This window comes from Anopheles aquasalis, chromosome 3 (genome assembly GCF_943734665.1).
Source record: "Anopheles aquasalis chromosome 3, idAnoAquaMG_Q_19, whole genome shotgun sequence".
NCBI classification, from domain to species: domain Eukaryota; kingdom Metazoa; phylum Arthropoda; class Insecta; order Diptera; family Culicidae; genus Anopheles; species Anopheles aquasalis.
Window position 1 is genome coordinate 46,669,733 of NC_064878.1, and position 24,331 is coordinate 46,694,063.

General features: G+C 47.8%; 1 protein-coding gene across 1 annotated transcript; it reads right to left on the bottom strand.

Annotated features, from left to right (window-relative positions):
• Nucleotides 1-1,395: 1,395 nt before the first annotated feature.
• Nucleotides 1,396-20,960, bottom strand: LOC126576694 (uncharacterized). The gene is made up of 10 exons (XM_050237999.1): nucleotides 20,810-20,960; nucleotides 7,301-7,733; nucleotides 6,703-7,233; nucleotides 6,194-6,409; nucleotides 4,451-4,599; nucleotides 4,154-4,349; nucleotides 3,205-4,080; nucleotides 2,894-3,123; nucleotides 1,840-2,029; nucleotides 1,396-1,756 (listed from the first exon to the last, which is right to left on the bottom strand). Exons 1-10 carry the CDS (start codon nucleotides 20,958-20,960, stop codon nucleotides 1,396-1,398), a joined length of 3,333 nt encoding a protein of 1,110 aa, XP_050093956.1.
• Nucleotides 20,961-24,331: the final 3,371 nt, after the last annotated feature.

Consider the following 24,331-nt stretch of genomic DNA (forward strand, 5'->3'; position numbering starts at 1 on the left):
TCACAGGCACATACACAGTGGTTAGCGTTGTAGTGGAAGTAGCAGCAACAACAGCAACCGCGAGAGACGAGAAGAGCTCGCCCCGGACTACTGCGATCCCGAGCCCTTTCTTCATCTTGAGAGGATACTCTGGACACACTTTGCTGTAAAATGGTTTGCCAATCGACACCATCATCATCATCATCATCGTCGTCGTCGTCACGAGGCCACGGGGCTTAGATGATTTACGCGTTTTGTTGAGTTCAGGGCGGTGCACCAGCAGGACTGGGACGCCTGTCCCCTGACCCCTACTTACCGCTCGCTCCACGGAGTGAACGTGTTTTACAATCCAAGCAACAAGTGTACTAACGCTAGAAACGCCGGAATCCCATTTGTATCTGTGGCTGTGTATGTTCATTTGTCTCGATGGAGTGCCTGAATCCCCCCCCCCCTCGTCCACCGGATTCAGTTTCTATTGTTGCAGCATAAAACCGCACACACGCGGAAACCCAGAGCAGGGAAAGGCGAGTGCAGAACAAAAAAAAATAACGAGCCAAAGGGATTAGTAGAGACACCTCGACAGCCACCAGCGCACCACGAAGGACCCCTGCCGAACACAATGGAACAAATCGATGCAATGCCAGCCAGCCAGCCAGCCAGCCAGGGGGGCGAGTCAGCGTGCAGAGCGAAGCAGGCGATTCGGGAAATATTATATTATGTTCCCCGTGTGTGCAAAAACGCATTCGAATTTAACGCCCAAAAAATGGGATTTTATGATGCTGATGAAAAATGGATCCTGCTGCTGGTGGTGGTGCTGGGCAGCCAGACAATAATTCCATTTCACTGTTGCGTATGCTTCGACCGATGTATCTACTTCACCAGCAGCTGGGTACATTTTTTTTCTCCGTTGGTTCCATACATTCCATGGATTCCCAATTTGATTTTCCAATCCATGCAAAGAGGGCAAAACGAAAACAAAAAATTGCTCAACCACTATTTCATGGAAGCGAATCTACTAAACACAGGCGGAGAACCAACAACAAAATGGGACCAAAAAACCCGGGCTGCTCTTTTTTGTTTTTTGTTATACAATCGATACGAGAGGTGTACGGTTTTGGTATATTTACTTAGAATTCTATGCACTCGTCGACTAATCCGAATGAATTGCACGTTGCGCTTATCGAAATGGACGCCACTGGTCACCGGCGATGCACTGCGGCACATCGATAAGAGCGCTAACCGACCGACCGCCCGACCGACGGACTTTGATATAAACAATAGATTGAACACTTTGACTGGCCACCCACTGCTTATCGCGCTAGATATTTGTATGTATGTGTGCTTGGTTGTGTGCGTTTCTGTTTGTGGTTGTGTATACACAAAATATGATTTTATAAAAAAAAGTTCGTCCCGATTTCACTGTTCATTGCGGAACCGTTGCAGCTCTTGCATGATGTTCTGGAGTAGCGGTGCGGTCGATAGTTCCGTGGACTGGAGTACACTGTGCGGAGCGGTCACCTGAGCAATCTCGATGCCCACCGTGGGCCCACTCTGTGGCGAATGGAAGGGTCCCGCACTCATCGGACGTACCATTGGCGAGTGAGTTCCACTGCTCCATGCAGCACCCGAGACACCACCACCTCGGCCACCGTGTGGCATCGGCATCGGAGAACCCGGTGCCAGATGATGATCGTGACTGTGACTGTGCGCGTCCACCTTACGTCCCGGGGCCGCCGTTACCGGTCGTATCGTAGCCGATGATGCACGGGATGTTTCTCTGTGGAGAGGACAAACAACAGATCAAGATCTGTGGCCGGAAAGGGGGGGGACAGAAACGGTGAAAGAGGGCGGACGTTTTACCTTACGACGAGTGCCGATTTTCCCCGTGTGGCCTCGGATGGCCGTATGACACCGGGCAGTGGTATCGAGTTCTTTTGTTCCTCTTCGCGCTCCGGACCCTCCTCCTCTTCGTACAGCTGGATGGCACCTTCGAGCAGCCCTTCGAAGCGGTTCCTCGTGACCACCGGATCCCGCAGTGGACTGGTGATCTCTGCAGAGGGCAATGGTTGAAACAATAGTCGAGCAATAGAGTGAAATCGAGCAATAGAGTGAAATTGGTTACAGTTTACGTAGGAAATTAGCCTTTCACATATCTAAAGGTAAACGTATTCGTTCTGTTTGTTAAATCAAGTTACAGTATGGATCTGGAGCTCAATAATGGCGAACAAAACGAGTTCACACATTATCTTCATGAACACTGATAGCTTTTACACAATTAAAAAGGCGTACTCTCATTCCACTGGCGCAGTAGCAAGAGCGCAAACCGTTTTTTTTTTCTAATTTACTGATGCATACGCAGATTGGTGATATAAACAATAAATGATTCTTGAAACACATTCTTAGTTTTTATCAGTTTGACATAATCTCAATTAACAGTTTTGCAATTTCATGGTATTTTATAGAACTTCTTTTGTAGTTGCTGTAGCCGCAGCTTCAGTTCACGGTTTCCATATTGTTATTATATTCCTTTTAAATTGAATAAAATTCAATTTGATTTTCCCACACAATTCCATTGTTTGCAGAGTTTTGTATTTACAATATGAAAGAAGACTGACTCTACATCTGTTGAAACTAAACTCACTGATAAATCTGTTGAAAACTCATTGATTTAACATGAATGCATGCGGTCGAGATGCAAATGAATCGAATAAACGATTTCTACAACATTAATATAGTCTATTACCTTTAGTAATTTTACTAGAACGAGTTGCGAATATGTTTGATTTATGAATAAAAACTTTCAAAAACGATAAAAGAACAAATGAATGAAAGTATTACACCATAGAGACCTTTTTAAGACAGAGGGCTCCAAGAACTTGAATAGTGCATCACCATTTCTCGCCCAATCCCTTACCTTCCATCTCCTTCTTGTGCATCTGCCACACGATTGGTCCCACGACACCAGGATCAGCTCCATCACTCTGTGACCGCGCCAGATGCACCTCCGTATCCGTGTTGTACTGGCTGGTGGCGGCCGTATCCGGTCCGGACGATTTCACCCCATCCGCGTACACATCCGATTGATCGAGATGCGTCATCGTGACCGGTTCCAGAACGCGGCTCAGTGGTTCCGGTACAAAGCATCTACCAAAGAACCAAAAATAAAAACGGATCCATTAGCACAGTCCAAGGAAAGCTCCTCAATCGACGACGACGGTGACTCACCTGGGGAAACTCTTAACCGAAGCCATACTAAGATACGATCCAATACTCCCGGAGTCAATTCCATTGTACTGTTCCGCCAACACACGAATCCTGTCCCGGTTAAGTGCCTCAACCGGCAGCGCACCAGTCAGTGGTTTCCGTTTCAGGTAATGCTTCATGATCACATCGGTGTTGTAGGTTTCACTCGGTTCGTAAGCACCCGGGACAAGCTTCGGTTGCCGATCGTCACCGAACGTTGCCGAATGATCGCTCGGACTGGCACTGCTAGCTGTGGTCGTGGTCAGGGGGCTTCTCGGTGGTGGTGGTGGCGGGACCTGCAATCCCAACCCACCACCTTCGATCGATCCCACCCGATTCTCACCGAGGTACTTTCGGCGCCGCTTGTGATCCTTCTTCCCCAACGGTTTCTGTACCGAAGCGTACACGTTCTCCTGGCCTCCCGGTGGTACTAGCAGTGACTGTAGGTGGAACTGTTTCTGCAGTTTGTTCGTTAAATTGACCGACTTCTCGTCGAGCAGCTCATGATGGTGATATTGTGGCTGTTGCTGCAACTGCTGGTGCTGCAGCTGCTGCTGTTGCTGATGGTGATGATGATGATGGTGATGGTGGTGCTGATGTTTCTGCTTCCGCTTCGGATAGTACACCGAGCAGTCGGATGAGTAGCTCGACGATGACGAAGTCGGTCGCGTCATCGGCGGCAGTGGGAAGTGGATGGTCGGTGAGGGTTTCTGTGCCATCAGACTCACCGTGGCCGAGGAGGGATCGCGCGGATACGAAGGCGACGGTTGCCGGCTGCTTCCGCTGTCACCGGTTTTCAGGGCATTCAGTTCTTCCGCGATCGTTCCCGGCATCACAAGGGCTTGCGTCGATTCCAGCCTGGAAATGCCACATACAAACAATCGTCATAGCAACATGATCTTACGGGGCTACTCGGTTACTTGCTACTCACTTCTTCATCGCTACGATATGCTTCCGTTTACCGCGAGCCAACAGGAACATGCCAATGCACAGGATCAACAGTAGCACCGCCGCCACGCAGGACACTACGAACAGGCTAGGGTTTTGGCCGATCAGGGCTATCACATTACTGCTGCCATTCTGAGTCGACGGTATCAACGGTGTCGCCTGTGGTTCCTTAAGGTAGGCTAAAAAGGGTAACAAAACAGACAAAGCGCACGGTGAGCATCGCATACCTCCGGGGGTCAATGGAGAGCGAATCGAAATTTCGCGGAAGGAAACTACGTACGATCGGCTTTGAGGTAGACCATCGATTCCAGCACGTGCTCCATCTCTTCCTGTGACATGAGCTTCATGTCTTCGGCGGCCGTCGTCGCTAGCACTGGCAATCCACCAACGAACACCGAGTATATGATTTCCGTTTGATTCAGGAGCTGACTGGAAAGATGCGTAGATGAAGTGATGCGTTAGTTCTTATGTTTCAGTAACCCAAAAAGCACATTTCAAGCATTCAAGAGGCGCTGAAAGACGTAAGGCTAACCGAGTGCAGTTGAATTGTAAACCAGAAATAAAAACAACAGGAGACAATCAGATTTTATGCCATTATGATGCAACATGCTCACAATTTATGTGTCACTGCAGCACCATCACATTTTGAATGTTTCAATCACAAAAGCACAATAATATGTTAAAAAATTTCGAACCCGATTGGCGCTAGAGCATATCAATATTTGATGAAACTATGAAAATAGGCAAAATTTTTGTTCTATGAATCCAAATTGGTGGATGGAGGCGCATGGTGACGATAATTCTTTTGGGTTTTATTCGGCCCCATGGACCGTTTCGCCGAATTATAAAGCTACATATAATGTCATTTATTTTAGTAGATATTGCAAAAATGTAATTCGAACGTTACACCCGAAATTGTAGCTAAAAAACGGCAAATTCCCCGAACTACCATGCGCCTCCATGCACCATGTTTTGACGAAAATTGATGCTATGTCGATACCGTTTCCTATATATTCAGAATGTATGATCCGATGCAACTTTTGTATTCCTCAAATTCAAGTTAATCACTTGGAGGCTATCACATTCGAAGGGAACTGGAAGAGAATAAAAAACGGATTTATTTGAACAGCCTTCGGCCCCGGTTGAACTTTCACACCGTTGGGCTGATTACAACCGATTGAATCAACTATTACGAACAGATATGGCTTCTGAAATATTCTATTAAAAGCATACAAATGAACAGGTTCTTCAGAATGTATCAACATAATTCCCGGATATTAGTTGTAAGTTAACATTAGCTGTAACCTGGAACACGAGCACATCCATAAAAACAAAAATTCAATCAACGTATTCAATCATAATGGTTTACTCATGTTTTAAAATACTCTTTAATAACATTTACATAACTAAGATACATCGATTGGAAGACATTCTATTTAATAAAATCATATTAACCGAGTATAACCGACAAATACAACTGCCTTCTTGCATTCCTGCACCACTTAAAGACGCCCCGAAAACAACTGCACCCTGAAAGTTCTGCAACCACCGCTCGGCCTGCTTTGCCATTCTCCGCTTTAAAATGCCTTCATGCACTGCTAAGCTGGCCCGAAAGTTGTAAATCCCTTCAAGAGTGAAGCTATGCGGCTCATCAGAAACTTTGCGAACCAAATTCCTCATTGACTGCCACTTTCAAAGCAGCAGCAGCGGCACCGATCCAGTGCCATCGCATCGTGCAAAACACTCTTCACCCTCACTAATCCCCGGTTCCGACGATGGCGACAACAACACGTCATCGAACCTGAACCTGATGCGGCCACCTCGGCCTCACCCCGTTTCATTCACACTTCACAGTCCTCGACGAGGTGGCCACAAACAAGCCACTCCATAAAACCACCACCATAAACCCAGATCAAAGCATATTTTTCGGCGACAGTGACAGCGGCCACTTCCGTTCAACACGCGGGGTCGCGCGTAGGATACCAGAGAGAACTGGAGAGAGACCGAAAGAGAGAGCACTTACTTCGATGTGCTCGGGGAGCCACCACCAGCTCCTCCTCCTGTATTGTCGGCATCGCGACCACCAGTACTGCTACCCTCCATCGACAATCGATCCTCCTCGCGCAGATGGGTCGTGTTGTGTATCAGGATTCGCACCTTTCGCCGGCCTCCCGTCGCCGTCGAGTACGCATCCTTATCGGGCACGTCGTGTCGACCGGTTGTGTCACTCCGTTGCGATCTGAAACGGGCATGCGAGAAGCTCCATTACTCCCTCTCTCTCTCTCTCTCTCTCTCTCTCATGCGCTTCAAGAAGAAGTCGAACAGAAAAGCCTTCTCGAGTACGCGAAACACGAGGAAACATTGAGAAGAGGTCTCACTGTTGCTGCCACTGACTTTCCTCTGTTCGCCTGGTGTGGTTCGTGGCAGGAAGTCAGATTTGCAACCTCAACCCAACGTTGAACGTTGTGCTCGGTTTGTGTAGCACAGGCAGACAGGACCTCCGAAGAATGGAGTCAGTAAGACAATACGTACCGCAACTGCTCATCGGAACCATCGTCCCCATTGGCCACTGGACTCTCTTCGGGGCCTGGCGGACCACCGTTCGCGCCAATGACTTCCACTATCGGTGGTACGGGCAGCACCTGACTTCCGATGCGTCGTTCGTCCGATTCGCTAAAATCTCTTTTGTGGCGTGTTGACGACGCTCGTCGATGGTTTCTGTTCCGGTGCTTCAGTCGCTGCTCGTACGCAACGACGTACCCGTTTGTCAGTACATCGTGGCCAAACGCTAAGCCCGGTGGACGGATGTTACTCTCAAGTTTCTTGCCCGTGGCCGTGGCACTTTTTCCTCGCTTGCTCGAGCTTGCATCAGCTTTGTTTGAACGCTTCAAATCAGCTGCTTGACGGCGGACGCGACTTCTCGGCGGATCCTCGACGGACGGGTTGCTCTCATCCACCGATAGTCGTTCGAGACCGTTCTCCTCCTGCTCCTCCTGTTGCTGCTGCTGCTGCTGACGACCGTTGCTGGTGCTACTGTTGATGCCGAGATGTAATGCCTGTTGTCTGTGCATTGAAAAACGAACCCATTAGCGCCACGAAGGAAGCGTCCACAGGGGGCGCGCTGCTTTACCTGGCAAATGCAACACGATACAGCTTGGCCAGCTTGGTCTCGAGCATCGGATAATCGTGCCGCCCATGCAGTCCTCCGATGACGGTCATCAGCCAGAAGCGGCGATCCGTGGGCGTCACGTTGTCGATACCGTGGCCCGTCAGATCGGACTCGAATGAATCGTCGCCATCGGTCGGATCTTCGGGACCACCTCGGTGACCGGATTGGGGTGGGCAGTCGAAGATGCAGAGATCATCATACCCATCCGGGCCACCATTGCGGTCAATGTAGACGGTGGCGACGACCGTGGCCGTCTTGATGATGGCATCTTCACTGATTGGAAAGCGCTCGAATGGGTTTAGCACGGAACCGGGCCCATCGCCCGACCCGGTCCAGAAGAAGTCCCGGATGTCTTGGTCCGTTGCCTGCAGATAGTTGCCGATGATGTAGCCATCTGGTGGGGGAGGAGGAGAATGGAAAATCAATTACACTATTAGTTAATGTGGCGCATCGTTAGCGCAGGGATTAATGAACTGTGGAAACCATCTCTCATCGTCGGCACGGCAAGAGCATCCAGGAAGCACGTCGATGGCGATGGGTGTCTGTTCCGTTCAGTAATCTTCATTAGACAATGGTATTACGCATACGGGGACAACGTTAGCGAATGCCACTTTCATGCAGTTTGACTGCATTGGTACCGGATCTGAATCAAAACTGCTCTTTAGGATAGACTGGCTAAGAGTTCTGGAGTAAATGATTAGAATGCTGAAGAAAATGCAATTCAGATGTTCGATGGTACATTACTTGAATCACAGTTCCGGAAAATTATGCTGAGTAATCAATGCTTTTAACAGCACGCCTTGACCTTTGAAAAATAAACTTTGAGTAGAAGAATAGTCAGGGTATCTTGGATGAGCTTGATTGGCTTCTGCACAGCCAAGGCAGGATTAAAAAGGTTTGATACTTTATCCATTCGAGGAAAAACGGAGCAACCTACGATAAATGGGAAAATTTGTGACAGACTTTCCTTGAAGCTGTACAAGTGCCTCTGGCGTTTGCAATCCAGAAGAAAACCCTCTTCACGTGTTCTGTATTTACTTTACTTTTTTGCTATTAATTTACTCAAATAATTTACCTCGTAGTCTACACAATTTAACAACGGCTATACGGTGTATTATCGGCCGAATACCAGTACTTACTAGAATAAGCCACATTAAGTGAACAGAGCGAAAAACATTTTCGTATTTTAAAGATGAACCAACCCACGGAAACTACTGTCGAAACGCTTGATCACGGTAAACGTTCCACTATCATCGTACTTCAATGCAAAACTTATACTGATGCCGAAGAAACTCAGCTAGTAAATTGCATCTCTAAATGAATTGAATACTCCAAACAATTTGATGCAGAAAACCTTTTTTTTTTCTTTCCTGAAATCTGTTTTATTTTTCTTACGATAAAACCATAAGTTAGCTGAACATTAACACCCGGAAGACTTCAAAGAGTATCAATTTAGAGCAACAAACAGGAGTTTATCCAGCATAATGGAGAAAATTCTAAAGTCCTTAAACAACGTCAAGATCAACCTACAGCAAACAAGCTACCAAAAAACAGAGAAAGTGAAAGATTGGGGATGAGGAAAAGCTCAAAAGTAGTAGACTGTCACTCCTACACACTGCCGTAATGTACCCGCTATCTGAATATCTGTTCACCACGATTACACTATGATTGATCTCCTATCCCTCGATGCCAATCCCCTATCTCGAATCAGTGCAATCCCAAAACGCCACTTCTCCTCCCTCACCAGGCGAATGCTCACCGGCACCACATCCTTGGCGAAATCTGGACTCCACCAGCGCCAAATCGGCCGTAAACAAACTAATAAAAGTGCCATTTACCATCCGCGCACGGTGACGGTGAGAGTGCACATTGTCACGCGAACGCACACGGTTCGGTTTCGGTTCCATCGCCTTCGATTGGCCGCATGATTTATCGTCCAGCGGTCGAACGGAGCGCCGGGATTCCCGGGAATCAAAATAATATTAATGCACGCGGGGATGAAAAGAGCTCGGTATGATTTATGTATGTGTGCGAGTGCGAGAACAGTGAACAAGCGCCCACAGACACACAGAAATTGCAAACTTTTACCCTACCCCGTGAGTTTTCCCGTGGTCCACGCTTGGTAAGCACGTATTAACCACCATCCATCGTTCGCGGAACAGTGACGCCGTCTTGGTGCGCACCAACTACCGCCCTCCCGCCAACGTACTTTGCATCAGATCAGCGGACGACGCGCCTGGAGTGTGTACAGCGCAGTATAACAAGTCCCAGTCCATAGAAATGGAATCGGCTTTGCTGAGCAAACATATTTCTTACAAAACCTCCCGGCGCACCCGGTAATCCAAAACAACCGACCCCGTAACGGTGTTGCGTGGGTCCTGTTGCGGTGGCTGGGGCTCTTTTGATAAACTTTTCCCCGTTCCGCCCGTTCCACACCAGTGTTCCTCATTGCGGCACGTGTCTCGTCTGCAGAGAGGAAAGGATGGCCACCGATATCGCTGACGCGTCGAAACTGACGGCGCGAGCGCCAGCTGCTCGTCCGAACTTTCGCCGCGGACTAAACAAGCGGTGGACCTCGTGCCAAGGAGTCCTGGGAGTCCGATGGCCGGGCTGCCGGATAAACGGGCAAAAACTAAAAGTTCGCCCTTTCGTGCACCAAATCGAACGCAAAACGCAGCAGTAGCAGAGTTATGAGAAATTATCTTGCCGGGTCCCGGCTTCGCGTAACTGGTAGACAGATTGCTTGAATGGCTTTCTGTGCCTAGTGCCGATCAGCATCAGCAGCAAAGAAAGGGCCACAAACGAAACGGAAACTTCGCAGGGGAGGGGCCGTGACGGAGAGGGGGAACTTGTATCCTTCGACAGCAGCACGAGAACCACCGGTGGAGTTAGTATCAATTTACTTCCGCATTTACACGGTTATCGATTCAACAAACAGGGGGCACCCCGTCTCTCGGGCGGCTGACGCCATCGACGAAATCCAAAAAATGGAAACGCATCGCCGAGCTGCCATTGCAAAGCCACCGGAAGGGCCCGGCTGGGGATAGTTTCACCGACGACGATGAAAATCTACGAACCGCGTTACTGCGGAAACCGCCGTCAACAGCGCTGGCCGGGCTGTCAGTAACTGGCTGGATGGCTGACTGGCTGCTTCTTCCGTACCATGGGCTGTTGTGGGCGTACTCGACGTACATCGCAGGTTGCTTGACAACTTCCTGCTGCTGCTGCAACCTCACCATTCATCAAACGGCTGGTTTGGCCAGCACGCTAGCCACCGTCGTCGTCGTGTGTTTGTGGGAGACGCTTAATCTTAATTGGCATCAACAATCTGTTTTTTTTTTATCGCACAAACAGCCCTCTTTAAGCGAACCTCATTAGCATGGCTGGAAACTTCGTTTCGTACCAAGTAAATTGTTTTACAATGGTTAATGTGTATACGTTTGTTCCGTAGTGCAGGAAGTATTGTGCATTCTGATATGTTTGGTTCAATTTCCAATGCAAATGTAGTTATTGTAATGAGCAAGGATTTTAATGAATAACGAAGATAATAATATGAGGTATTTTAGCTCTTAGTTTTACGGTCGCGTTCACAGCATAGCACACTTATGTAGCTAACTAACAGCTCAAGCTTGTACCTAGACATTAAACCATTATTGAATGTGTGTTAGTGACGTGGCGTTAGCTTCCAAGGAAAAGCAGCTAAAAGTTTTGCGTTTCTTCAGCATTCGTGATCAATATTCTTTGACGGATGATGCGTTACTCAGCAATTACGAGCCAATCAATAATGCTCAGCAAACCATCAGCAACACGCAGAACTTTACAGATACCACGAGCACGAGTAACTGAAGCTCTCTACATCCAGTTTTCTAAAAGCGAACTGTTGTTTGTGCTGCTGGTGCACGATGCATTGCATAGTAAAATTGTTGCTACATCTAAACAAACTGACTGGGGCACTTTAACCGAGAAGCATTCTCCATATTAAACGAGTCCAGTCTTCTTTTGCTCTTGATACCGATCAGTTGATAAAACTCATACTGATATCCAAGTATTACTAGTGATCACTATCGAACGATAACTGCGGTACACAACATTTTTTTGCAATCATAAGTTCGAAAGTAGATGAATGTTAGTGACTTTTGATTGATCAAAAATACCTTGAATGAGTTGTGATACAAAAGTGTGTTTTGCATTGGAAAAGAACAATCAATATCGATTTTCGTCTAGTACCAAACCGGATGCTTCGTCAAAAATCCTCCTTCCCTGTCATGAATTATGATGTGCTTTCTTCCAGCAAGATTGATGGATCCCGTAACACAGAAAGCTTCCTCTTTCTCTAACCAAAGATCGTGTTCCTTTGCTGACTGACACTAGGTACCGTAGAAACTGGCAACCAGGAAAGGTAGAATGGTGCTAGTGCTGCTCATGGGACCATCCTAGTCAACCCGTAACCCTTCTGTCTGTACCCCGTATTCTAATATCTTCTCATAAAATCATCATCCCCTCGTAGTGCCTTCGAACGTATCAGATCAAAAGGACAAACCTAATCGCTCTGGTCTGCCATTCGGTGGCCCAAAACTACCGTCCTCACACAGAGTGTGCCAATCGAAACAAATCGAATCACTCAGTGTAAATGCGAGCATCCCTTCCCCTGGCAGCAAGAGCATCAATCACCCGGACCACGAATATCCGGAAACTTTAACTCCGAAAATGGGTATCAGGCCCCATCGGACGATGCGATCGGGTGTGTCTGTCTCACCGGCACTACCAGCATACCAACCGCCGACCGACGCCTGGAACACTCTCACCACATTCAATATCCGATTAGCTCTCCGGTCCGGTCTTCCGTGCAATCGAGCGTGGAAAATACGCTTCCTTTTCCTTCCTACCTTCCTTCCTTCCTTGCACGCACAGACGCATCTACGGACGCCTAAATGTGTCTCTATATATATATTTATGTTGACCTGATACATGAAGCCAGCCCACGGTATGGCCATCAACGAGTTGGTGCGAGAGCAGAAACCGGTAGCGTAGCGAAAAACCAATTTCGGGAGGGCGCCATCCACAGTCCAAATGGCTCCAAAAGCTTACACCAGCGCGGAGCGGCCTATGAAGACAGGCCGCGGCCCTAGCGCTCCCGAAGTTTATTTCCGCTAAATTAATAATTCCCTTCAGAAATCAATCTTCCTTCTCTCGGCCACTGGTGATACGGCAACGCGCTGCTACACTTAAAATTTATCATCCCAAATACACGCGCACACACGCAGCCCACGATGGACTGATGGATTTTAGGCCGATGCTGCAGCCCTCTTCCTGCTGCCACTTCCTCAACAATGATGATGATGATGATGGACTTTGCACTTTGGCGCGAGAGACGCGGGATTGGGCGCATGGTCCCGGAAAAATCGGGAAAATTCGACAAAACTGAACCAACCCGAATGTCGATGGTTTCGTCCGGCCTGTCTGTTCGCCTTGTCTGTCCGTCACTCATCTCATGCAAGGAGCAAGCAATAAAACACATATCGATCGCTCGTTCTCGCGGGGGAGAAGGATGAAACTCGCCCAGCAGCCGGTCCCGGAAGTGGCAGCTTTTAAGCGCTTCACTGCCACTAAGCCTTGCGGCCATTTTACCACTTTTCGGAGCATTTTCGTAATGGAGCCTGTTAGAATTGGTTCGAACCGAAGGTCGGATCGGTGTAACGGGCAATTCTTGGGCACGTTCCGCAACAACTAACAAGCCACTTGAAAACAATTGCCATCAGCATCTAAACATCAGCTGAGTGCCGGTAAATCAACAGCAAATTTGTTTTCTATCTCGCTGGCATAAGAATTATGAAAAATTTCGCGTCAGTTTCGTACTGTTTTGGCAATTGTTCTTCATTTTAAACACCCTTACTCCCCTGTTTGGCGTTACGCTACCATCTGGACAACGCTTTCGCGAACCGGTCGAGAGTGATTTAAGGACGAAGACCAATAAAATCCATCACTCGAAGCGTTAGCGCCCAAAGTGACGAACCGGCCACAGGACCGGGACCGGTCTAGTGCTAGTGTGTGTCTCTGGTCCAGGCGCACCACATATGCATGAACGCCCTGCGGAAGGCGTGCCTGCGAGCGTCTATCTCGCAGCATCAAATCGTCATCACTCATCACCTGCGATGTGTGACGATGTGCGTTTACGAGGTGGTCATAGTGGACCCTCCGGCTCGCTCGCTCGCACACACCGGTTGACAGGTTGACCGGCCGTCTAAATGCCAGACCGAGACATGTGGCGCGAACGGATTAATATCCGTTGTCGGGGTATCAAAATTAGATCAACGCTCGTTGAATCGGTATTTGTCAATAAGACCCAGACCCAGGCCACCGTCGGACGCCGGTAGCTGCTGCTGGCACTGGATCGCACCGGAAGCGAGCGAGCATGCGAACCACCACGCGGCAGCAGGCGCGTCAGTGAGGACACATTTTGTCCACTTATCTCGATCGTTTTATAATGGCCTATAATAATCGGACCTCGGGTGTGGTTGCAAAGGGGGCTGGCTGGCCAACACGGAACACCGGCAAACATCTATCTCGCAACGGCGAGGGCTTTCTGGAGGGCATTTGGGCTTGATGCACCCTGGCCGAGATGGATGGCCCTCGGAGTGGCCAGAAAACGGGCTCACTTTTCGAGGATTTTCGTTTTCATCCAGCCAACGGTGACGGTTGCACTTCGGTTGGAGTCCGAATAAAGCAGCTGCTGGTGAGGCTGCCGGTTGTTCGAACTATTTGGTGGCCAACGGCAACATGCTTCACTTCATCTGCAATCCGCGGGGATGCCTTTACCGCACACAGAGGTGTGAAGACCGGCAGCGACGCTGTCCTGTAGCCAGTCGTTTAGCGAAAGGATCATAGATTAAAGGTACATTCCGACAGGCCTAAACAGATCATACTGACGCCATTGTCGAGGTGATCATGTCGCGGTTGCATTCAGCATTTTAATGCTAATGGCAATGGTAACATGGTTTCGCGTTAGCGCAACTGTAACCTGAACTTCTTTGTAACCATTCCACAATGGCCAATGGATGCCGTATTAATTCCGATGTTTATCTCTTTGTCTCAACGTTATTACTGGGCAATTGGCTGACAGTAAAACAAAGCAAAGTATAAATTAAGCGCGGGTGGAAACCGGAGTCAAATACATTTTTAGCCACTGCAAAATGCGCATCGCTGAAACCATATGAAAAAATAGAATGGAAATAGGCTCTCGATTCGGAGATTTCGAAAAAAAAAAAAGATGCAAAAAACCACCCACCAGACAGAGCACGATGCGCACATCGTTAGCGCGTTGGCGATCGCAAAAGAGATGGCCACATGATTTAAATTCCACTCGGTGGTGGAGGTCCACACCACACCTACACCTTTTGGCGCGCGACGTGTGGAACGACGAGTCAAGCCTCCCGCCCGGAGGGAGGAACGACGAATACGCTCATCAGCCTCCAGCCATCCGACATCCCACATCGTTTGATACCACAATTCAATTCCCGTATCATAATGCTACGGAGGCACACCATAAGGCACACATACAAGCTCAAATGTCAACGGAGCGTGAAGGTTGTCGCTGGCTGGTACCGCCCACCGGTACCACGCTACACGATGGTGGACCATTTTTCGGTGGAAAATAGATTCACTGTTAATTTTGTTTTCCACCGCTTTTCCCTCCCCAGAAATGGTCCAATTGTCATACTGAGTCCGATGGGGGAGGGGGGGGGGGGAAGGTCTCCGTTTGGTGATTCACTTTTTCCATGTGGAACTATTAGTGAACTGGTCCCCTGGTTGAAGCGCGCGGTATACCTCGCGAATGGAGGGAAACAATGGGTCCCCAATGGTGAGATGGCGAGAGAAATGATTAGCGTTTTAATGAGGATTCGAGCCAACTGTTGCGCACCATTTTTGGTGCCATCCGCGTGGTGACCGACCGTTTTGTACAGTCATTCCGAAACCATGTCGCGCTACGTTGGGTGTGTGCACAATTTTCAATGCAAGCCGATTGATTGATGTTGTTTAATGCTTGTTTATGCTTTAGAGTTGTGGGAGAAATCTTGTTTTTTAACATAAACATAAATATACTTGAAAGGAATATTCACACTAATTTTTGAGAAAAGAATATATGATGAATGTTAAGTTTAATTTTAAAATTAATCAAAGCAAAATGAACTGGCATAGAGCTTGTTACAAACACAGCATGTTCAAGTTATTTATGTACAACAATATGTAATTTTGAATACATTATCTGTACAACATGAACAAGACAGAGCCAAAGTTAGACTAGTGCGAAACAAAAGCAGCAATATTTTTACCACTGATCGGGATTACTTCTCTAAATTCGCATATAAATTCAGTTTTGTTGAAATGTTTTCTTTTCTTGCTTCTTTTCACTTACTAATAAGAACCTTTAAACATACGAAAACATGTGAGGAATGACGCACTAGTGACACGAGTACTAAATAAAGAGAGAACGAAAACTTTCTCGTTGCACAATAATAAAAAAAATCAACTACATATCAGCAATATCTTGTGTACATTCTGGTTAATAAATACTCTTTTAATGAATGCTGAGTGCACTTTAATGAATGTTTGTGATGTAACCGCTGAAAACTGTACGTTGAAACACGTTGGTCAAAAAGTGTAAACACAAACATCAAACGAATTCAGCATCACAAGAGTCTGATGTCAAACATGTATAAACCGAGGCACCCCAGTTCCGTGCTATCATCCATAGCGAAATAATATAAAGATCATAAAAAAGAAGCTCCCTGGCTCCCCGCTTGCAGTAACGAGCACGAATTATGACAGTCAAAGCATTAACGTTACATTCATAAAGGGCAAAACTTCTAATTCAGCCATATCGCAGGCAGGCCGTTGTGTTCTGTTTCTCGTTTAATGGAACTCCCCAGCACCCTCCCGGACCACGATCCGTCTGCCAATGGAAAACGGACCAGCAACGCAATAGTTCCGCTACATCAACGAGCAGCCGATTAATTTTCAATCATTGCCAATTAAGCATGGCGATAACCGTAACGCGGCCCAAATCTGCGCTCTCCCCCCTCCCAAAAACATCGTTCAGCGCTTCGGCGACAGTAATAGTAAACCAGGGAGCGAATGCGTACGGCAAACACACAAAGATAGATCACCGCAAATGTCGCAAAGCGCAATCCGTCGCACCCCGAGCCCAGACCCCACGCACCGAGACTGATGCGGGAACACTGGGTATTCGCAAACAATTCCTCTAAACTTCGTTCCAGTTGGCTGACCTGCGGAAGCCTGCGCATTTCCGGTCCGGGTCCGGGTCCGGGCTCGGCCAGTGAAGATCGCATCCCGAGGTCACAGTCCGTGGTGGGATTAAGCTTGGAGTCGACAACGTCCACCGAACGCTGTCCTCGCTTGCTCTCTTTCGCCCTCTCGCCTACGAACGATGTCTTCATCGTACATTCAGCATATTTGCATACATTCAATACATCAGCCCACGGGCGGGCTGCCCCCGGGTAGGTCGACGTTCCCTTTTGTGAGATCAAACCTCTGGTCATCATTAATGCTGGCGTATTATTTCCATCGGCACATTCGCAGCACAGCGCAGCACGGAGCATAGCGGAGCATAGAGCGACCGAGTTCGGTACCGTTCGTTCGGACCGAGGCAATTGGCAATTTTCTCGCGAGAAAACTTTTGATTTACGCCGAGCACAAAACACACAGAGACACGCCGACACAGAACGGAATGATAGCACCACGGCTCTACAGGTCCCCATTGTGGACGTCGGATAGAAGGGACGTCCTCGTCCCACGTATCTGTTGCCGGAATTGTGTCAACGAAGCACGCACCAATCCATTAGACCATTCCAGCCCCCCCCGGTAGAACGCAATGTAGCAACCCCTAGCTAGCTGGACATATTTCTTTCGATCGATCTAACCCCGAAACCCGGAACGCGTTCTGGGATTCTCGGGAAGTTTTTCTTTTTTTTTATTTCGATCTAACCCATCCTTCCGCGGCCCACCCCTGGATTGCGGCATACGGCACGGCACGGCACGGCACAGCATTTATGTTCGCCTTATTTATGGTGCATTGTCACAGCGAACTCATTTTTATGCGCCAAAGAAAACAGATAATGGTTCCCGGGGGAGCGGTTCCGTTACTTTGATATTGGAAGAGATCGAAGATATGCTGACGCCCGGCACATCGCCCGGCCTCGGATGTCACCGATCCGGCCGGCCTTCTGTTCTAGGTGAAGGAGGAGAGCAGGGCCATTTGGTTATTTTTGGACCGTTTTTCCATCGAATCATTTCCAGTCGCTACCGATTGGGAAATAAAACAAGTAAATGGGTAACGGTCATTACCAGAAAGGAGAGGGTGGAGGAGAGTCATGGGAGGAGGATCTAGGAAGAAGGATGGGTGGCCCAAAAGTTCCCCGAGCATCCCCGAGCGCCCAACCGCTCTCCATCGAGCTATGAGTTATGAGATTGAGCATGGCGTTCCGGGCGCCAGTATTTACGGTGGAAAGTTTTGTCAAACCTATTAGGCATGGTGAGGCGTTTCCGGTGAGGATTTCCCAAGTCACCTCACACTTAGGCTAATGCTGCCAGCGCTGTTATGCTGTTTGTCACCTTTGGCGCGTTGGTGGAAGAACGGAAGTTACGGAACATTACGCGATGAAATACGTTATTGCTTTTGTAACGCATCGAAGCCGAAGCGGTTTAATGGTTCAAATGGAAAAACAAAGAAATACCCCGCATACCTGTAGATGGATTGTTTTTGGACAAAATGGACTGTTTCTGGGCAGTAATTTGTGTGTTTCAAACACAATTAATGATGAGTTGGTTCATGCTTTTGTTGTCACAAATGAGTGCAATCTGGATGGTTCAGATCAGTAATGAATTGAATTTTAAAAAGCACAACTGACCTGTGCATCAACATTATCTTTTCTCAATTTTCATTTTTCCTATATTTGTTTCAAAGAGATTGTAGCATCACAAAACCTCTCTTAACACTATTTAAGCTGTTAAAATTAGCGAAAATTATGGATTATTGGATTGCTACAAATAAAGGGATTTACTTTTTGAAACTGAGATACATCATCGTTGTGTCTAGCCGGTTCGTTAACGACATCAATCCTTATAATTGTCAATATAAAGCATTGGTTGGGTTATAGACACAAACAACCTTAATTTTAAACCCTTAAAACCACAATAAACTTATAACTAGTTGAATGCCCTGTTCTAGATAAAGAAGGCATTTCTTTAAATCATTTAATGAACGACCGCGAAGATCTGATCGAGCTAATGCACGTTGTTTTAATTACACCATCCACTGAAATCTTGTACTAATTAGTGCATGTTATTTTTTTCATATATTTTAACAGCCATTCTCTTTACTGTATTACATGCACAATTGCTTGTTCGCATAATATAGTAATAGATCGGGTTTGGAATATTCTAGCCCTGTCACTATCGATCCACATTCATTTGAAATAGAGCGAGATCCAAAATTAAGCCAATACAATAATCATGGATTGTCACCTAGAAGTAAGAATTTGATCGCGTGACAACGCTCTCACTGATATGCCGTGACAGGTCGTAAGACCAACAACATCTAATAGATCACAATTTTATCCATTCGTCATATCTCCGTTACTCCTTCACATGCGGTACTGTCTCTACCACACCAATGTGCCGCGTTTAATTATTTACAATTAATGCAATGACTATACTTTGCGATAGATTCCCAGTCAGTTTCAACTCTACCTGTTAATATGCTTTTCAATTAAAAGTTATTGTAGCTTTATTTGTGTTTACCAAATTCGTAGAAACATTCACCACTTTTGAATGCTGCGAACCATTATTATAAACATCATGATTATTCTCAATTATTATTCGCAATGCTTTGCCATTGTCACACTTTTCTCCATTACAATCAGTATGCATTCAACATAAAAAACCCTTTATATGCATAGTTCAAAGACACAAGTAATACGGCATGATTGTCTATAATAAAGACCATGATACTGGGACGCAATAGTAAGCTAGCGCATCTATTGCACCGCGATCGTACCCGATCGATACGCATTATGTGCCACATTAACCGAGGCTTACGTTCGCCTCATTCATTCCGACTCACCCCAGCCAACCATTCTCGCTAAACAATTCCCGCGGAAAATAATGATTTTTTTGTTTCCATTTTCCAGGACAAACTGAAACATTCCTTTCCGGGTGCTTCACTCCCTGCTACTAGTAGCAGTAGCTGCCCCATTATAAATCCCAGTGGCCAGTGACTGTCGCCTAGCGGACACTCGGCAGGACACCGGCTAGAATACTACGATGGAGAAGAAAAAAAAACAAACGAAATACCCTTCTAACTTGAAGCCAAAAACTGAAAGCTAACTTTCAACTCTCGCGGGCATTTTTCACCATCGCCTCTTCCATGTGCACTAACGATGCAGCAGCAGCTGGTGCAGCAACTGCTGCAAGCCGGTTCACCAGCACCCAGTTCCTCCGCCACGTCACTAGCGGTCCATCCCAGTGACGATGCATGATGCTGGTCAAATGGAAGCAGCAGTAAGCAGTGACAGCGACAGCGCCCAGCCCAGCAGCGCTTGGACAACGCTTAATTCAATTAAGTTGTTGTTTTGCAAGCGTAATTAAGTTGTTTTGCTTTCTTTCCTTCGCACTTTTTATGCAGCTTTTTGTGTGTCTTCGCGCGGGACATTTGCTACCCCGTGTGTGTCCTGTCCTGCTGCTCACATTGCTGCTCTTGCATTTGATGCCCGTTGTACCGTGGCAGCAGCAATGATGGTGGCCACGGTCACCACGGGCGAAAGAAGAGAAAGAGTAAAAGTCGTTAGTCACTTCCGACTAGCAGCAGTTGCCAGCACAGTAAGGACGCCCGACCGACTAATGCCCGACAACGACGACCGCTCGACTTCTTCCTCATCGTCGTCGTCGTCGTCGTCGTCGAGAAGCATGCCAGGAGCGTCCCTTTGCACGATTAGATTCGCTGAAGCATTTCAATTATTTTTGTCAATCAATCAGGTCCCGTTAGTGGAGCGGTCCTGGCGGGTAGTGGAGGATGAAAAAGGGTGCAAAAAAGCATCCAAATCCTCCACCCTTCTCGCTCCGCAAGCGCAGGATGTAATGGACGCCATGATCGAACTCGACTCGCTACCGACCCATGATACTGCTGGACTGCTGCTGATGCCCCTGCAATTGATGATGCTGTTCAGCAGCAGCAGCAGCAGCAGCGACGCCACAACGATCGCCATTCGCTGAAGGAAGAACGAACACAACACACAAAAAACACCCGGCAAAATTACCATCTCGAAAGGAAGTGCAGCGTAAAATTGCATCGCTCCGTGTCGCGATCGACCATCGAGAGGACACCGTCGTGTCGCGTCGTTCGCAGCAATGGCAGCCACAACCGAGACCCAACTGCCGGAAGAAACAAAAAATTACCTCGATTCTCGAACAGATGTGGATCGCTGCTGCTACTGCTACTGCTGCTGCTGTATCCGAGCGCACCGTTCACTAAGCATATCGCGAGCACCAACCACCGCCGCCACCACCACCGAACGGTTGTTGCCGGCGTTCGAAAATTGCACTTCATTATTTGTGTTTGCGTTTCTCATCAATCGACGGCTGTTGCTGCTGCTGCTGCTGACGATGCTGCCACATTCCATTCGATGCCGATAGACCGCCACACCTTGACTGCTTTGAGATTAGAGCGCGAACACCGTGACAGTGACCAAATGCTTCTCGTCGAGAAAGCGTAAGCTTTCTGCAAACTTTCCACCAAAGCGTTCTAGCCGTTTGCTGTTGACCGACGTGACACTCTCCAGTATGGCCTCTCGTGTGCCAGCGTGTGCTCTAAACGTTGTTCACTCGCCCTCAAACACTTCCTTTTCGTACAAGACCGCGCCGGCTAGCAAGATATCCTGGCTAACATCAGTCGGTACACACCGGTGTCCCGGCCTACTAATGGTGGAACATTCGTAAGAAGCGTTTTTACGGCATGTTAGGTGCGTTCATTTCGTTCCAAGCAAGCGAACACGCCGTCCGGGTTATTGATTCGACCCACACTGTGACACAGCCTACTACGTCACACACTACAAACGGAAGAAAACGTGAAAAGCACACAAACTAACTCCCTCACAAACAACACCGGCAGCAGCATGGAAATGGACAGCAGCATTCGTCAACTTTCGAATGCTTCCGAACTCGATCAAACTCTTTCTTACGTGGCATCTTGTATCAGACACGCACTTCCACTGGACGAATCATCCACTTAGAAGGTCACCTTTTCGGTTGATTTGACAATCTTTGAACGGCACGGCACGCACTCTGTTTTGTGTAGTACCACCACCAGTTCCACAATAAACCAAGACACCAGCCTCTATGAAACAATTTCCCTGCTTTGCTAACACGATTTTGATGGAATCTGAATGGCACCAAACACAACGACTGAATGCATCGTGCCCAATAATGCGAGCAGATAACGGCAATGCGCGTAATTATCGCGAGTTTGTCACTTTGCACAGATCAAAATCCTACTGTTTCCGTTGTTTCGTCGTCTTCGAGGCGCCGCAATGTTCGTTCGAAAGCGCGTTCGAACCGATCCGCAGAACGCCTACACACTGACTGTGTTCCCCCGGGGGGTTGCAACCACCAATTTCACCTGTTCCGTTCCGTTCTAACCCTGTTTCACGTTCACCTGTTTATTGTAAGTTTCGCTCGACGCAACGACAACGACCACCACACTTACCAACCCTCACTCAACGTTGACGATGGAACACGGTGTTGTTTAATTCCATTGTTGTCATGGAAACCACCCACCCCCACGATAGCCCTCGGACAGACAACGTGGGGCGGTCCAAAAGAGGGGTCCACTGCTTGGGTTTCATTGACTTTTTACGCGCCAAACAGCAAACTAGAACGTAACTCGAACGCGGCTCGCGGAACAACGGGGAGGTGGTGGTGCAGGATGTATTATTGTTGCCACAGCGGGTCAATGTGTTGGTGCAGCGCGTTGCCTTGTTGCTATACCGAAGGGTTGCCAAGGGAGCAAACAATAATGAACCCCGGCCACGGAGTACAACGACAAAGATGCGGTAGGAAAATACAACTTAATGCAGTGTGTACAAACACACCTGTATTTTTTTTTTTTTGGTCTTCAGAACGGTCAAGTGAATCATTTTCGTAAGTAAAGCCCTCCATTACGCACCGCTGGCCACCGGGTAGTAGTACAGTATGCCGCCATATTGCACTCTAGTGGCGCATTCGAGTGACGAAAACATCGCCACCCCGTCAGTGGGGCGATGTTTTGATGATGCGATCCAATCGTACAGCAACAGCAGCAACACAAAACAACCGTGCGGATTTGCGGATCATCATTTCGCTGATGATGCTCGCGCTCTAATCCAAATTAGTTTTACCGCGGGGCAGCTTATGGCGCCTATTATTGTGTTGCACCCCGTCCGTTTTGTACGATCCATTTCGATCGATTGATCAATGCAATTGACGTCCTTTTTTGCGGTTATTATAACCGCTTATTATTTTCCATTCTTTACGCCATTTTACACACGGGGCCGGTTGTAAGGGAAAAGTGCGGCTAATACATCGATGCACAATGTTAGTGCAGTGAGATGGAAGCTGCAAAATTGATAAAAAAAAACACACCCATAAAACCACTACTCAGTGCCAGCCACCATTGAACCGCCAGTTCACCAAAACGGTGCAACGGACTAATTTCATTGCGCTAATTATGGACAGAGGGCACAGTGTTGGTTCGGCTACCGCGGCTTCTATCACTTCCGGTGGCGGATGATTTAATTCCGATCATTAAATTATTATTTACACCCCCCCCTGGCGTGTGCTCCTGTGTGGCGGTGCAAGTGAGTGCAATCGATCATAATCGAAAACCTCGTTAGTGGCCGGCGGAGTAATTGAGTCGGTTTACAATTTAATTATGGTTAGCCGATGAACTTTTCTTTCTGTCGGTTTGTTTTTTTGTTTCTCTCGTTGTTAATCTCAAATCGGCTGTTTAATGACTGGTGCTCAAAAGCAGCATCAGCAGCATGGACATTGTAATGCTTGCAATAGAACGTATCACATGCCTGGATAGGTGGCTATCGCTTTGCTCTCAAAATGTCGGCGCAATGTTTGAAATGGAACCTCCCCGTTCCAGGAGTGCTTCTTTGTCTCGCGACATAACAGGGCCAAGGCGTTGTTTGAGTTTTGGGCAGCAGGAACAGCAACAGCAGCACCAATTCCACCGTCCATCGTGATTTGCGCAAACAACTTTCCAATATATCGACCACGTAGCGCAGGTGGCACAGAATTTACTTGCGACCGTTTACGGCGCTGCCACGCTTCTTTCCTACCGGCAGAAAAGTCCGTCCTGTAGCATGAAGGAGTACATATTTGTTTGCTGTGCCACCTCTTCCATCTCTTCCACACTGCGTTTGCCTCCGTTTCCTATCAACGATTCGCGCCAAAAAGCTGACCGATTTGTTGGTGCACTTCACCGTAGCAAAGACTGTTGTCTGTCTCGTTCCGCCTCGGGGGGGAAGTGCAATAGAATGCACCGTATCTTTCGTGAAAAACTCGATAAAAAAACAAGCCCATCTACCCACTCCCCCCAGTGCTGTTCCAATACTGTCTGTTTCGGAATCGAAATCGATGTCACCTACTTATACCGACCCGGCGTAACAAGGTGCATCCAGCAGTGCATTGCATTGCATTTGGCGCACAGTCATTGCGTCCTCTTTTGCACACCCCCCCCCCCCCCCCACGCTCCCCTCAAAAAGGCCTGGTATGTGGTACGAATGGCGCCATGGCGATCACGAAACGCAAGCCGGGTGGTGGGCAAACACAGAAACACGGCAAGTGTGGTATGAATGAATGTGTCCTCCCCTTGGCTCACAGTGGCTTTCCGAGAGGCCAGTTTTCTTCAACCTATAGGCCCGGAACATAGAGCAG

Excerpts from the sequence above, each read along its gene's own strand:
- LOC126576694 (XM_050237999.1), bottom strand. The coding sequence starts at position 20,960 with ATGAAGTGCAATTTTCGAACGCCGGCAACAACCGTTCGGTGGTGGTGG. Across the intron at positions 7,234-7,300 it reads TATCGTGTTGCATTTGCCAG|ACAACAGGCATTACATCTCG; the intron begins GTAAAGCAGCGC and ends TTCAATGCACAG. Across the intron at positions 1,757-1,839 it reads AAATCGGCACTCGTCGTAAG|AGAAACATCCCGTGCATCAT; the intron begins GTAAAACGTCCG and ends TCCTCTCCACAG.